General features: G+C 36.8%; 1 protein-coding gene across 2 annotated transcripts in view; it reads left to right on the top strand.

Moving 5' to 3' along the window:
- The window catches only part of AP1AR (adaptor related protein complex 1 associated regulatory protein), a 47,368-nt gene that overhangs the window by 9,902 nt on the left and 21,441 nt on the right, over nt 1-16,025 (top strand). For both annotated transcript variants that reach the window (XM_075200541.1, XM_075200539.1), the window contains exons 2-4: nt 10,606-10,654; nt 12,398-12,424; nt 13,497-13,522. In XM_075200541.1, the coding sequence (XP_075056642.1) occupies nt 10,606-10,654; nt 12,398-12,424; nt 13,497-13,522 (102 nt within the window). The remainder of the gene's footprint in view (nt 1-10,605; nt 10,655-12,397; nt 12,425-13,496; nt 13,523-16,025) is intronic.

Here is a 16,025-nt window from a genome sequence, read left to right as displayed (position 1 = left end):
GATACAGAGCAGATAGACTTCAGTGTGAGAGAGATATTGCTTGATTTTCCTTTAAAAGATTTAACAGTGATGTTGTCTTTAAAAATATGTTTTTGGTTTAGTAATGTTAGGTAATAGTTTATTTTGTTTTGTTGCAATCATTTTTTTTTCTCCATTTGCAGCATGATTATTTGTAGAGAGATTATGAGAGCCAACAGTATATTTTATCAACACTAAAGCGACGTTTTAAACCATTCGTTTAGCCGTAATTGGAAATCTGACTGCGGACCAGAATAGTCATAGTTTGTCCATACACTCCACTCTGTGTTTTTACTAATGCTTATTAATTCAGCACTTGTGAGGTTGAATGAATGGCCAGTGGCTAACGATTCTGATTTCTCATACTGGCAATGAAAGGGGAAGTAGTGGTAAAGGAAACTGTTATGACCCACAGCAAGTTGGCTGAACTACCAAATCAAAAATATTCATGATAGCGGATCAGTGCACCTACTGTGTGTAAATGAAGGGAAAAGGTTCTATGTTGGTTGCACCCTTATTACAAAATATATTCTAGTTGATAATAGATACAAATTTGGTTGTTGTCCTCAGGCTCTGAATATTTATTTTGTTTTTAGAACATCGACTCACGCAAACATTATCACACACTTTGTTCTCTCGGATATCAATAAATCTTCTTTAATTCTTCTACTCTGAGCAGCCTTGACCTCACTTTTGCCAGCTGTTCTGTGCACTGAAACAGTCACATATTACATATTTTCTAGAGCTAGTCACGTGTATCTGCATCTAGCATGCATGCCAAAAATCATTAAACATTTATGTAATGGTATTAATTAATGATGCTTGTTTCCCTAACTCTGGAGTGATTTAAGAAAAAAAAGTATATATTTTTTTTTCAAAATTGAAGCTTCAGTCTTGACTTTGCAGAACGCAAGTTATATGCCATGATTTGGTTAGAATGGACTACATGTGTGATTTCTCCTAAATAATGAGGTTAAGTGATGTCTACTTATTTTATTAAGTAATATTTTGTTTTGAATACTTTCTAAGCATATAGTGTTTCGATAAGGGGGCCTCTGCCTGTACCATCTGTTCTCTCTGGAACTTTGTCTTATTCCATCTGAAGGAATTAGTTTTATGTTTGTTAAATATGTTAATACTTTGGCAAAACATGGTATGTTTGGAGCTAGACAATTGCAGATAGCCAGGTAGCCTACTTTTAGGCATTATCTCTATTAATGTCAATAGATGCACAATTACCTTGGCTCCTCGAGGGTCCTTACCTCCCTAATCCCCAAAACACAGTGTCGTAGAATTGTAATTTTGCCTCAGGAGGGGCAAAATGACAAGATCATCAACATCATTTATTTATATAGCACCACTGATTCCACAGCGCTGTACTCTCTGTACAGCGCTGTGGAATCAGTGGTGCTATAAAAGCACTCATTCACATCAGTCCCTGCCCCATTGGAGCTTACAGTCTAAATTCTCTAACATACAGACAGACAGACACTAGGGTCAATTACAGCCAATAGCAGCCAATTAACCTGCTAGTATGTTTTTGGAGTGGGAGGAAAACCGGAGCACCCGGAGGAAACCCACGCAAACACAGGGAGACCATACGGACTCCACACAGCTAAGGCCATGGTCGGGAATTGAACTCGTGACTCCAGCACTGTAAGGCAGATGTGCTAACCACTTAGCCACCGTGCTGCTCATCATCACGAATCGCTTCATGGAGGCTTCCACTGGGCAGTATGTGGGAGAATGACCTGTCCGGAATTCGGGAGTCTCCCGGACTTTTCGGGAGAGTGGACAAGTACCCATTATCATTGTTTGTGCTTCAAAAAAGACAACTGCAAACTTCATTTGAAAACAGATATACAAGCTATGGGCATGTGTCCAATATGTGCTTAACTCATTTTCATGTGTTTGCTAATGTTTCCAGGACACAAGGGGTAGTGAGCTTTTCCAATTAAATTCAATGGAGTTTCCAAAGTGTGCGCTACATGTAGAAACTCCATTTCACTTCTGGCTCCAAGCACCATATAATGGGAAAACACTGCATGCTGTTTAATTATTTATTTAATCAGACAGAGTGGGCATCATCCCACGCAATAAATTTGTCAACCAGCTTAAGCTCTAGACTGCATGGTTTAGTTCTCACTATTAACTACCAGTGTGGGATTGCTCGTCATAGTATAATCCAGTCCCAGGTTGTTCAGTAAGGCCTAGAGCCTCATTTGGCTGGGGGAAGGGGCAGGCTAATGAGCAATATTAGCCCTTCCACATCAATGGTCCCTGTGTAATGGTGACAACCTTCCCTTATACTTAAATAGTACTGGTTAGTAAATACAACACACATGATTGTTAAATCAATTTGGAATAAAAAAAAAAAATCCCCAAACCCTTGTTGACCAATTTTAGAAAATAAAATATTGTGCTTGATTTGTAATTATGCCTAAAATCTAATTTTGGTCCAGGGGAAAATTTTCTTTTTTGAATCAAAAGGGAAAAAAACCCAAACAAAATTAATCATACTCTGCAAGCTGTTTGCTAGGAGCCCCGATTACTTGACAAGAGAAGTAATTGACTTGGAGCTTCATTAGCTGATCAGCAAATCACAAGTGAGTTCTCACACTAGCCACAAAGTGTTTGGCTAGACGGAAGTATTTTTCTTGCCTTGATAACACTTAAATAGACACTACTCTGTTTTGATGTGGTTTGAGACAAGCTAATGCATGAAAATTCCATTCGTTTCAGTGGGCCATTCATTTCCATGAGTTTTTTTACATGGAGCACACATCCCCAATGATGTGAATAAGAAAAATACAGCATAACACCCTCTCTTGTTACTCCTAGTAGCTACGTATACAATGTGCTAGAGATGAATGGACTTTCATGTGTATACTTTCAACACTCTGAAATTCATCAAGCAGCATCCAAAAAATCCAAGCTGGGACGCAAACGCAGATTGTTATAGACACACAGAATAGATTTTATTTTTGCAAATGTGGTAGCATGCATCACACTTGCATTAAAATTTCCAGCCGGATGCAGTGTTTAAACGCCAGCTGGTAAATGCGCTAAACAATTCTGTTGTCTCCTAGATTCTCCCTTATTGTGGTCCACACAGTCATTCTAATACAGTGTAGTAAAATATAGCATTCCGTGTTCTTCCTGTGTAGCATGTACATGCAATTTATGTTCTGGGACAAACTGGCTTTCATTGAAGCTGATTAGTCTATAGTGCTAAGCTCTTCCAGCACAGGTTTCCCCAACTTGAAAGTGCCAGTGGCACTTGACAAAATGTCACTGTGAGCAGGTTTTCATAGCAATGAAGATTCAAAATGTTTTCTTGTAGCCTGTCCTGACTTTTATTTTCTGAACTGCTGTTACTGTTTAGCAGAGTTTCCCTGTGAGTATGGTGCCTGAACATTCTCCTTTCTGCAGCTTAATGCACCATTGCTTTGGATTCAACAGTGATCGACATGAGGATTTGGTGTTGGTATTATTATAACTTTGCACTCCATTATGGTTACTCCACTGCTTTCATCATTCTTGTTTGCTTTGTTTTACCTTATGAGTTAGGTCCCTGCACATAGTGCTTATTGGCTGCTGTTTGAAGTGCCCTCACATGATGTATTCACAGATGTTAAGCATACAGAAGAGGATCTGTTTGCTTTAGGAGAGAGATCCTTATTCTTTACATGTGGTCCTGAAGAAAGGTTCTTTACCTTAGTTTGGGTACCTAGTGACCTAATTTTGCAAAGCAGTTGTAATACCAGAAGTATTAACCATATTCTTATTTTGACTAAGTACCTAGCTGAAAGATAGGACTGTTTGCAATTGAACGTAAATAATAAAGGGGCTATGGTTGATCATTAAAAATTGACAATAGACGGACATGAATAATACATGTATTACTAGCAGGAACTGTATTTTTTTGCCCTTTTTTCTTTTGTTTGTGTTTGTTTTATTGATTTTTTTTTTTTTTTATACAATACATACTTGATTTAATAAAAAAAAGACAATAGACTTATAATGTTTGTGGCAAATGAGTCAATGATTTTAATGTGCGCTTTCTACATCATGGGACCTTTTGAATGTATTCAGCATAGCTTACTGTGTATCTCCTCCACTTTTTAGGAATCCACTTGGAATACCTGTTTTATGCTCTACCTGTTTGCAATCTCATAAATATGCTGACACTTACAGTTCAATTATAGCACTCCTCCCGAACTGCCCTGAACGTATGAATTGGATTCCACTCAATCCAACTAATAAAGTAGTGTGTAAAATTATACATACATTGAGCACTCAAGGTCATACACATGGACAAGGCAGGGGCTTAGCGATTCGATTTTCTAACGTGATTCCACTCCTCCTGGAGCCTCTTTCAGGGCAAAATGATACTTATTCACTATTCCCCCTCGCCTCTTTATACATTCCTGATTGAATGCTGAGATCGCATGACGGCAAATCCAGAAGTGACATAATCAAACAAAGCTGTTTCTTCTTCATATCGAGGCTTGGTTTTGAAGTGGAAATAAAACGAGGTTTGAGTCCGTTTCCGTGTCACTAACATGTTTCACATGATTGGCTCATCCCTAATACAATATCATCTCTAAAATTGAGCATCAACATTTAAAACAATACATACAAATGTGTAAACAAATAAAATCAGGCGATAAGTTAAAATGTTATATGAGACATCTCACATCTTTCATCCAGGGTAGTGGAAATGACGATCTCTTGGTGTCATTCTCCATATATGTCCTCCATAATCCTGTAGATGAGTCACAGACTCACAGAACACAAAGAATACATTGTATTAATAAGATAAAATCAGCCATAATGATTTAGTTAGATAAACCATTTAAGCTCAAAATCAGAGTTTAAACCCCCTTTTAATCATAGTATTCAATGTATAGATCCATTGCATCTCTGCCTTAGCTAATCTAACATCCATATTTCTATTGCGCCACTGTCTATTTTTTGAATAGCCCAGAATTTTTTTATATCGTTGGCATTACAGGTATGAACATTTTTAAAATGAAGTGACAAAGAATGGGTATTAAAATCCTTCTTAATATTAGTTATGTGTTCTCTAATATGAACTTTCAACGAACGTGATGTACGTCCAATATATATTAGACCACAATCACACTCAACTATATAAACTACATAGTGTGACATTTAATGAACTGTTCTATTTTATAGATTTTTTACTTAACTGTAAATTTACTAATTTTACTTTCATTTGACGAACATGTCCTACATGCCATAGATATACCACATCGGGGAAAACCTTTTTGTTCTAATAGGTTTATTAATATTTCCAAATGCCATACTCCTAACTAATTTGTCTTTCAGGATATGTGTTTTTTTTTTTTTATAGATGAAAATAGGTTTTTCAGGTAGAACCGGACCAATGATCTCGTCTTTTTCCAATAATTTCCAATGTTTATGGTAAACTTTCCATCCTTTTGTAATCTGCATTAAATAGTGTTACAAAGGCCCACTCAAATTTTTCACATGGTGCCCTCTCAGATGTACCAGGTAGGAGGAGAGTGTCTCTATTTGTATTATTCAAATCTTCCTCTACTCGCTCCAGATGTGACTCGTTATACTCCTTCTCTACAAACTATTTTTTTTCCTTGAATTTGGTTTTCTGATACTTCCTGTTCTGTACAATTCCTCTTGATCCTTTTCATCTGACCCAGAGGAATTCCCTTCAACCAATTATGATGATGGTTGCTACTGAACTGAATATAGCTGTTGATATCCGTAGGTTTTTGTATGTAGAAAATGATCCTTGATGTATAATGTGATGTCTAGGAAATTGACAGAAACTTCACTAGAATCAAAAACGAGTTGAATATTAAACTCATTATTGTTAAGGTAGAAACAAAAATTGGTCAGTTCATTTTTATTTTCCTGCCATATGAAAAATGTATCTCCCTTATATATACCCTTCTCTCTCTACGCCTCTCTGGATCTGTCCATGCCTGGTTCACCTCATACCTTGCTAACCGCTCCTTCTCTGTATCCACTTCTGGTTCTTCCACCTCCCCCTACCCTCTCCCTGCAGGCGTCCCGCAGGGCTCTGTTCTCGGCCCTTTACTCTTCTCGCTCTATACTTCCTCACTTGGCGCTCTCATCTCCTCCTTTGGTCTTCAGTATCCCCTTTATGCTGACGACATTCAACTCTACATCTCTTCTCCTGATCTTTCTTCCACCCTCCTCTCTCGGGTATCTGACTGCCTTTCCGCCATCTCCTCCTGGATGTCTGCACGTTTTCTCAAAATCAATATCTCCAAAACGGAACTCAGTCTTTCCTCCACCCAGATTCCCATCCCACCATGACCTCTCTATTGTCGTCAACAACACCACCATCTCCTCTGTTACCCAACTACGCTGCCTGGGTGTCACCCTCGACTCCTCTCTCTCTTTTGCCCCCCACATCCATTCCCTTGCCCAGTCCTGTCGCTTCCAACTGCACAACATCGCCCGCATCCGTCCCTTCCTCTCTCAGGATCCCACCTCTTTTCTGGCTCCCCTTGTGCCTGTTCTGTCTACCCTCCTTTAGGATGTAAGCTCACATGTGCAGGGCCCTCTTCCCTCCTGTCTCCTCACCTGTTCTTCTGCTCCGTGCTTATTGCATCAGCCTGCCTGGAGTTTCTGAAGTATTGGTATTTTTTGTTTATTGTTCTGTACTGTTTCACCCTGTATAGTCTACAAATAAATGATAATAATAATAAATATATCGTCTATGAAACGATACCCTAGAACCAGACTCGCCCCAAAGTCGTGACCCTGCCATACCAACAGTTCTTTCCAATAGGCCATAAACAAGTTGGCATAACTAGGGGCGAATCTGGTTCCCATTGCAGTGCCAACTTGTTGTAAATGGTATTGGTCCTTAAACCTAAAATAATTATTAATGAGGATGAATGAAATACCCTCAATCAAAAATGACATTAATTCTTCCGAATATTGCGTGTCTCTAAGAAAATGAATAGTTGCTTTGACACCTAGATCGTGTTTGATGATGGTATACAGGGAACTAACATCTGCTGTAACTAGAATATAATCTGATTGCCATACAATTGAGGATATTTTCTGCAGAAAATCTCCCGTATCTTTCAAATAGGATCTTGTCCCTTTCGTTACTGGTTGCAAAATAATCAATAAATTCCAAGAGATTTGTTGTAATACTCCCAGTCCCAGGTATGATAGGTCGACCTGGGTGTTTGGAGAGGTTCTTATGTATTTTTGGTAAAATATACATGACCGATACTGTGAGATTGGATACCCGTAGAGATTCCACTACTTGTTTCGTTAATATTCCTGTTGTTTGATACTTATTATATAATATATCCAATTGCTTTATAATATCTGTAGGGTCACTTAAGTTTTTTATATGTTACCCTTATTTAATTGTCTAATAATTTCTGCTTCATATTTGTCTGAATCCATAATAACTACACCTCCCCCTTGTCCGCAGGTTTAATGGTGATACTACTATCTTCCTGTAGAATCTTAAGTGCTTTTCTTTCTCCTTGAGTTAAATTATGTGCTATTGGGTGATTTATTTTTTTTATTTTTTTTAATTCCATTTAATTCTTCCACCACTAGTTTTATTAAAAGTATCTATCGAATTTCCTTTCATATAAGTGAGATAGAAATGGGATTTGTTTTTGACTTTATTGTAGGATCCATCATATATGGGGTTAATTTCAGTATTACCATCTTTATTCCCCCCCAAAAATTTTAAAGTTATCTTTCTGATAAATTTTTGCACATCAATATAGGTGTTAAAGTGATTAATACGGTTGGTGGGTGCATATTTTAAGCCTTTTCTTAAAACAGAATTTTCCTCCTCTGATAATACTCTAGAACTTAAATTGAAAACTACTTGGTTTGCACTTGGTAGTTCTAGAGGGGGATTAGTGAATAAGTATCATTCTGCCTTAGAAAAGACTCCAAGAGGAGTGGAAACGCGTTCGAAAATCGAATCGCTAAACCCCGGCCTTCAGCTGGATCTATTCGTTGGAGGAAGGAGACCTTATTCAATCTTTTGGTTTTTGCAGCCCTTTCTCACAGCTACTTTAGTCCGGACCTCTGGTCTTGATGAGAGTGGACATTGTCCAGGAAATGTATGTGAAAGATAAAGAGTGGTATCTATATATCGCCAGCATGAAAGAAGAATTTCTGTAAGCATATAGAGTGAAAGGGGGATGGTGACACACACCTTATGATTGAAGAACCTCTATCCCTTTTTTCTCACTGCTGGCTTTTGAAAGTCCTTTATCAATCTTGGGATACCTCTGGGACTTTTTCTTTATGTTGGAAGATCATTTATATATAACGTATTACACTATATTATTGTATTTAATTTTTTACATGTGCATTGTCCTATCTGGGAGAGTACAAGTGAGGATTTTATCCTATCTCCATGTGTGTGACCTTGAGTGCTCAATGTACGTATAACTTTACACACATTTTTCATCTTCTGTCAGTGCTTTTTAGTCTTAATATGTTTTTATTAAATGTCTTTGTGTGGTTTCTAATTGGCACCTGTTTGTCTAGAAAATTGTGGCCTCACCAGAAGGTGTGTTTTTATTTCTAGTGGTGGAACATGATGTGATTTGCAAGGCTGGAGAGTGTCTTGCTGACAATGTATTATGTTATAGAGCATTTCCTGGAACTATGGGTTTATTACTAGTATGTGATATGTACCCTTCTCGTTTTTATTTTGTTTATTTTTAATGTATTTGTCTTCCACTTATTAGAAACCTATGTAAATAATTTGAGATTATCTATCTATCTCGATCAGCATTCACTGACAAGTGAAGTGAATAACATTGATTATCTTGTTACAGTGGAATTTGTGAAGTGGTAGAACATATTAGGCAGCATCAGTTTTTGAAGTTGATATGTTGCACGCAGAAATAATAGGCAAGCCTAATGATCTGAGCGACTTTTTACCACAGATTGCAAATTGTGATAGCAATTCGATTGGGCCAGAGCATCTCCAAAACAGTGGGTTTTTTTTGGGTGTTCCCGGTATGCAGTGGTTATTACTTGCAAAAAGTGCCCCAAGGAAGGACAACCGGTGAACCAGCGACCAGACCATAAGCTCCCAAGGCTCATTGATGCGCATGGGGAGCGAAGGCTAGCCTGTCTGGTCCAATCCCACAGAAGTGCTACTGTAGCACAAATTGCTGAAAAAGTGAATGCTGGCTATGATGGAAAGACGTCAAAACACACATTCCCATGCTGATCAATGTCCACCACCAAAAGCGCCTACTGTGGACACGTGAGCACCAGAACTGGACCATGGAGCTATGGAAGAAGGTGACTTGATCTGATGAATCACGTTTATATCATGTGGATGGCGTGGTGTGTGTGCATTGTTTACCTAGGGAAGAGATGTCTCGAGAATGCACTATGGGAAGAAGGCAAGCCAGCAAAGGCAGTGTGATGCTCTGGGCAATATTCTGCTGGGAAACCTTGGGTCCTAATATTCATGTGGATGTTACTTTGACGCATACCTCTTACCTAAACATTGTTGCAGTCCAAGTACACCCTTTCACAGCAACGGTATTCCCTTATGGCAGTGGCCTCTTTCAGCTGGATAATGCACCCTGTCACAATGCAAAGTGTTCAGGAATGGTTTGAGGAACATGACAGGGTTTCAAAGTGAGCTCCAAATTCCCCAGATCTCAATCCGATCGAACATTTGTGAGATGTGCTGGAAAAACAAGTTTGAACCATGAAGACCATGAAGCAGTTAATGTTAAGTCATATTGTTCAAAGGTACAAGTCTGGAATAAAACCATAGCAACCACACACAATTGCTTACATTATCTAACTTGCACTCAACAGAAAATAATTGATGTTTTGTTGCTATGGTTTTAGTGCAGATATACACTTTGGGTCAATATTATTATTATTATTATTATTATTATTATTATTATTATTATTATTATTATTATTATCATTATCATTTATTTATAAGGCGCCACAAGGTTTCCGCAGCGCCGTACACAATACAAACAATGGACAGTACAGGGAATAACAGTACAAAACAATAAACGAGTAGTACCAAGACTTCAGAGGCTCCAGGCAAGGCAAATATATGCAGAAGAGAAGGTAGAGAGACAGGAGGGAGAAGGGCCCTATAAATTACTTTCATTAATCATTTCCATATGTAACGCATAAATCTATAGATGCTGAATATGTACTCTTAAAAAGTTTTATTTTTAATTTAAGCATATCTGTCCACCAAAACACATTTCATAAATTGTATGGTCGGAATAAATTGTATATTTTAATTGGTTAGCCTTTTGATTTTTTTTGATTTTTTTTTTTTTTTTAGGTTTTGATGTGTTTTACTTTTAAGCTGCTGCCTTATACTTGTAGATAATTTACTTTGAAACAACTTATATAATTTATGAGATCACCATTACTAATTCACATAGAAAGCTTTTTTTTATTTTTTTTTTTTATTTTTTTATAGATGTTCATTTTAAAGCATAACACCACTATTTATTTGTTTTTGTGTATTATTAAGCTACTATCATTGTTTGTCATTTACAGATCTAAATATTTCAGAACTTCCACAAGAGGGGAGCACTATACTATTGAGGTTGGTGGTTTCATTTGTTTACAAGTCAAATGCTGTAAATGATTTAGTCTAGTAGGTCAGGTGTAAACATCAACAGAAGAGGTCGGCAACAACATTTCTAGCCCTCATTACTTTTATTAGCGTTGTAAGTGCAGCAAATATGTATTTTGTTTGTTTGATAAGGTAATGTTTTGGTCCCTACAGCCTGCACTTGAATCATCAGTGTGACCCAATAAATGATAGTATTGCTTTGTTTTAAGTTTGTATATCTACAAGTGATCATGCCCATGAGATGTATACATCTCTAGCTCACGTAGTTAGAAACAGGCATGCTGGCTTTCTGTACATATGTATATCAATTTATTATCTTTACCTTATTGATGTTACATTCACATGTATGTGTTTGCCTGTATAACATTCAGGAAGGCAAAGCGCATTCAAAGCAGACTAAAAATAGGAATAGGTAAAGTTTGTGAAAATCGCACCAGGAATATCCTAATTGCTACTAGGTAATGGTTTTTCAATTATTAATATCCATATAATACATATGTTTAGTATTTTATTTATATATATATATATATATGTCCAGAAACCTAGAAGTGGTGCTCCCACACTATATATGAGAAATATAAATCAACAGAGAACCTTAGTGTTTCAAATGGGCACTCTTAGGATAACATGATTTTTAAAACATATTATAGTTTATTAGTATGCATTAACTTAATGCATACTAATAAACTATAATATGTTTTAAAAATCATTTTATCCTAAGAGTGCCCCATTAAAACACTAAGGTTCTCTGTTGATAAAAATAGGAATAGTCACAGGGCTCATTGATCTGCTCATTCACATCTTAAAGTGTGTTGAGAAGCTAAAGTAGGTTTATCATGGATTTTTTGTCAAACCTTTAGATTTATCACAGCAATGTAACTGCTTGGCTTTATATTAGGAAACCTTAACTCCAGACTGGAAGATATTATGACTAGGGAAAACCAGAACCATGTGTGGCTATTTTGTTGTTTTTTTCCTCCCTCTCCCTCTCCCAGAAATTCAGAATTGTATACAAGTTTAACCAACATTAGGGACTTCTATACTGGGTAGGCAAAGTGCCCATTATAAAAACTGACGCATCTCTCTCTCCAAAAGTTAGAAGATAAGTACTGTATACTATGTGTGATGAGACCAAAGTTTTATAGTAGCGGTTGGTCTATACATGTTTCTAGTTGTAATATAATGCTGTGTACAAATATAATGTATATTATTTTGCTGTCATTAATTTTTCCAATTTTGTGGTAATTATTATTTTTTTTTTTAAATGAACGAGAGAGTTAGCCATTGGATCAATCTTTAATCTAGATTACAATGCCCTCTGAACACTACATGCAAACACATAGCTATGAACCAGCAGTTCTAATTCACGCCTCTATCTTTTTGTTACCTGTTTTCTATATGGTCAACTTGACAAATGTTATGTTTGTGATGCTGCAGAGACTTGGGTTTAATAGTCTTCCTGCAGTGTCATACTTTTGACTTTACAGACAGTCTGATTATATAGAAAAAAAACTCAGAGCTTTATGTGAAATTCTGTTAGCTAAGACTTTATGTATATTTTTTTTCAAGCAGTATTTTTTTATTTATTTTTTTAGTCTGGAAATTTTTATATCATTTCAGTATATTTACAAAACCAGGATAAATATATTTGACACTTGTTTTTTTTTTAAAAAAAAACTCAAATTAACCATGTAATGTTTTTTCTTCCAACAGTTTGAAAATCTCGTAGAAAGTGATGAGGTATGTATGTTCATAATTCCCTGAGATATGTGCTAGATGACCAAACTCATTTTTATGGTTTTGGGGTTTTTTGTATTTTTATTTTTTTTTGTATTTTTTTTTTTTTATTTATTTGGTTCTTGCAGACAGACAAAATCAAGGAACCAAACAATACACTAAAGTATACGGATAGCATAAGAACCACACTGGCCTTGTATGTGGGTTACACTTTTTGCAGGTCATGTATAGCATCAGAAAACGTGAAGCAGTTCACTACATTTGGAGTCAAAAAAGTAATCAATAAGGTTAGAGTGCACGCGGTGGGTATTTTTTAGTGATTTAACAGTTTATCTGTTAATCTACTAATTAGATTTTTTTTTCCCCCAAAATATATTTTTGGTTATATTTAAAATGGACTCTTACAGATTAAATATTTGGAATCCTTCCAGATTTTCATATTGTGAATAATTATGCAAATCTATTTGTAAGGCCCAGAGATGCTCTGTGAACCATTGTCTAACATTAGCTTAGATTTTATTTATAGTTTATATGCTGTTTGTATTAAAAGTTAGAAGGGGAAGACTCCCCACAGGGGGTTGAAAAGGTGCAAAAAAAATAATTTATATACGATAATTTATGTCGCTTCCTCGTATGTCACTTGTGCGCATAATCTGTACTAAATTACACATATTAGATGTCCCTGTAAATATAAGAAGTCATACAGTATCTTATTTTGGGAAGCTCCACTAACTGCTTAAAATGGCAAATTGCAAATAAAAAATATATATACGATTTTGTTTTTTTATCTTAATGGCTTCATTAGCTCATAATTTATAAGATGGATTTGACATAGGAGAGACATGGGTTTTAATGTTTTTCATTTAAATGGGTTATATAACTTGTCCTAATCAGTACAAAAATACCTAGCACGCAATTGTTTGTTTGAATAGTTTAGTCCTCCCGTTCTAGTTGTAGCCCAGACATAAGTAGAAGCATTTCTTCTATTTAACGTCTAGTAAATGACATTCCGTAAAACCAATGAAATTGTAAGTATGATACTCTGTACTGAAATGTTTTTTTTCATTTTTACCAGGGAGAGAGCCCAGGAAGTAGTCAACGGTAAGTTGTCTGTCTTTTATTATCGCTGAGTTTTACATTTTGTTCTGTTCAGCAATGAGAGAGCTAAAAACTAACAAAAGTCTAAATACAGAACTGCCCTTCCATCTGTCTTATACTTCCTGCTATTTTACATTGTACAAAATGCAAAGTAGATGTGTGCGGGTAGAATCTGTAAGGCTTTAGAATTTAACAGCTAATCCAGTGGTTATCAACCTTTATGGTGTGTAACCTTTCACAATTCAGATTTATATGTGCCACACAAATATGTGGTATATCTGCATACCAAACGGAACTACAGTTAATTTGGTGCAACTGAAATATAATTTGTTTTAGAATTCCTGTTGTATATTTCCATTATCAGGAGGAAAGAGTGTGAAAGAGACATCCCTTAGATCTGCGCCTTGCTCCTCTCAGAATATCACCTCTCACTACCACCTACAAGACTTCTCCCATGCTGCATCCCAGTTATGGCAGTCCCTACCATACCTGATGGCACTAACCCCTCCCCCCAGCCTTCCAATCTTTAAACTTGCCTCTTTATTAGAGCTCAGCCTACTCCCACCTATACGAGTCCCACTCTCCTCTTGTCTTAGCTGTGCTACTTTCCCATTAGATTGTAAGCCCTCCTTACCCTTTCTTTTCGTGTCTCTGAATTTATTTTGTCTACCTTTTTATGGATGTCCTGTTTTCCCCATTGTCCAGTACTGCACCTTACACATCGATAATAATGAGCAATTAAAATCATTATTTCACATTAATATACATCAGAGGCTGTGTATTACGGAGCTGAATAATATACATGGAATCCATAAGTGATTTATATTTAACTAAATGTTTTTCGTATGCTCTCTTTCACTCCTCTGCAGCATATTGCTGAGTTAAGGGAGAGGTGCTTCTTTAACTAAACCAGCAGACACAGACCTATAGCTCAGCAGTCACAAAATTGCACAATGTGGATTCATACACATGGAAAGGGCCAGAAATGTCACAGCAATTACAGTTCATGTAGTATCATAATTTTGACCTGCATCAGATCCCATCTGGACAAGATCCTAAATATGTAGGAGGAGCTTCAACTATTTTTAATGGAATGAAAGGTACTTTAATTTTGAATAGAGCTGCAGTCTAAAGTCATAAATCGCAATTGCAAATTTCATGTGAAAACACATATAAACACTTGGGGGTATATTTACTAAACTGCGGGCTTGATAAAGTGGAGATGTTGACTATAGCAACCAATCAGATTTTAGCTGTCATTTTGTAGAATGTACTAAATAAATAATAGCTAGATTCTGTTTGGTTGCTATAGACAATATCTCCACTTTTTCATACCCACAGTTTAGTAAATCTAGCCCTTAGTATCTGCATGCCTCCAATAAGTGTTTGATATGTGGTTCATATGTGATCAACATGCATGGGAATTACTAGGAAAGCTCCGGTAACAAGTAAGTTTAAAAATCGGACTGCGTGCTTTGGAACATTATTTAACCAGTCATGCGCAGTTACCACTCAGACAGGCCGACTGTGAGCATGGGATTTACCTGTCATTGTGGACACCAGACCCCAGGCTGGTCAGCTCAGGGCTTTAGGTTCTATTGGAAAAGGGGGGGAAGGGGAAAAAAAAAGCTACCAGACTCTCACTGAAAAGCCACCCTTGGGCTTTGACAACCAGGGTAATGAAGAAGATTGCCGCCTTAGTGCCCCCAGTACAAGAGACGGAGGTCCCTTAGACACCTGTCAATTATCCAGAAATGTAGTTAAATAAAATACTCCCAAAAACCCTTGTTTACCACTTTATTAAATGTAAAATCTTTTTTTTTTTTTTTTTTTTTTTAATCCAAGGTAGTCCAATGGAGAATACAATTTTTTTTCCTTTGATCCATTATAGTTCAGTGGGTGAAGAAAAAGAAAATAATCGAGAAAAATGATAGTCAAAACACTATTGCTGCTTTCGCTAAATTATCAACAGCCCTGTCAGCCAATCATAAGCATTTTCCTACAGTGGCCTGTTGTGATTGGTTGGCATTGAGGCGGGAGTCCTAGGCTTTCCCTGATTTGATCACACATTAATAGAGATTCCGTAAATCTCTGATGGTGGCAAGGGGGGGGGGGGGGCAGGGGATGTTGGGACTGTTAGCAATGGTGTGGATACCTTTCGTTTAAGTGGGGGTCTGGAATGTAACATGCCATTCTATTGAAATGAATGGAAAAAAGAAACATTCAAACCACTAGTGTTAACTCTCTTATTAACTGGTAGATATGTGCACACTAGTAGAGATGGGTGGATGTTTTCAAGGTAATGCTCTGAACTTACCCAGAAATGGATTAACAAGCCGCCAAAAAACTGCAGAGATGCAGCCACAGGCAGATGCTCCGTAATAGAATGAATTTTATTTTAACTTTCAATTGCTTGTCTTAAACTTGCATTAAAAACACAAGTCAGGCTTGACATTTTAATGCTAATGGGTAAGGGGCCTTAAACATTTGGTCTAAACCTCTTTTA

Source organism: Mixophyes fleayi, chromosome 1 (assembly GCF_038048845.1).
Source record: "Mixophyes fleayi isolate aMixFle1 chromosome 1, aMixFle1.hap1, whole genome shotgun sequence".
NCBI classification, from domain to species: Eukaryota; Metazoa; Chordata; class Amphibia; order Anura; family Limnodynastidae; genus Mixophyes; species Mixophyes fleayi.
This window is presented reverse-complemented; position numbering and strand designations above follow the sequence as displayed.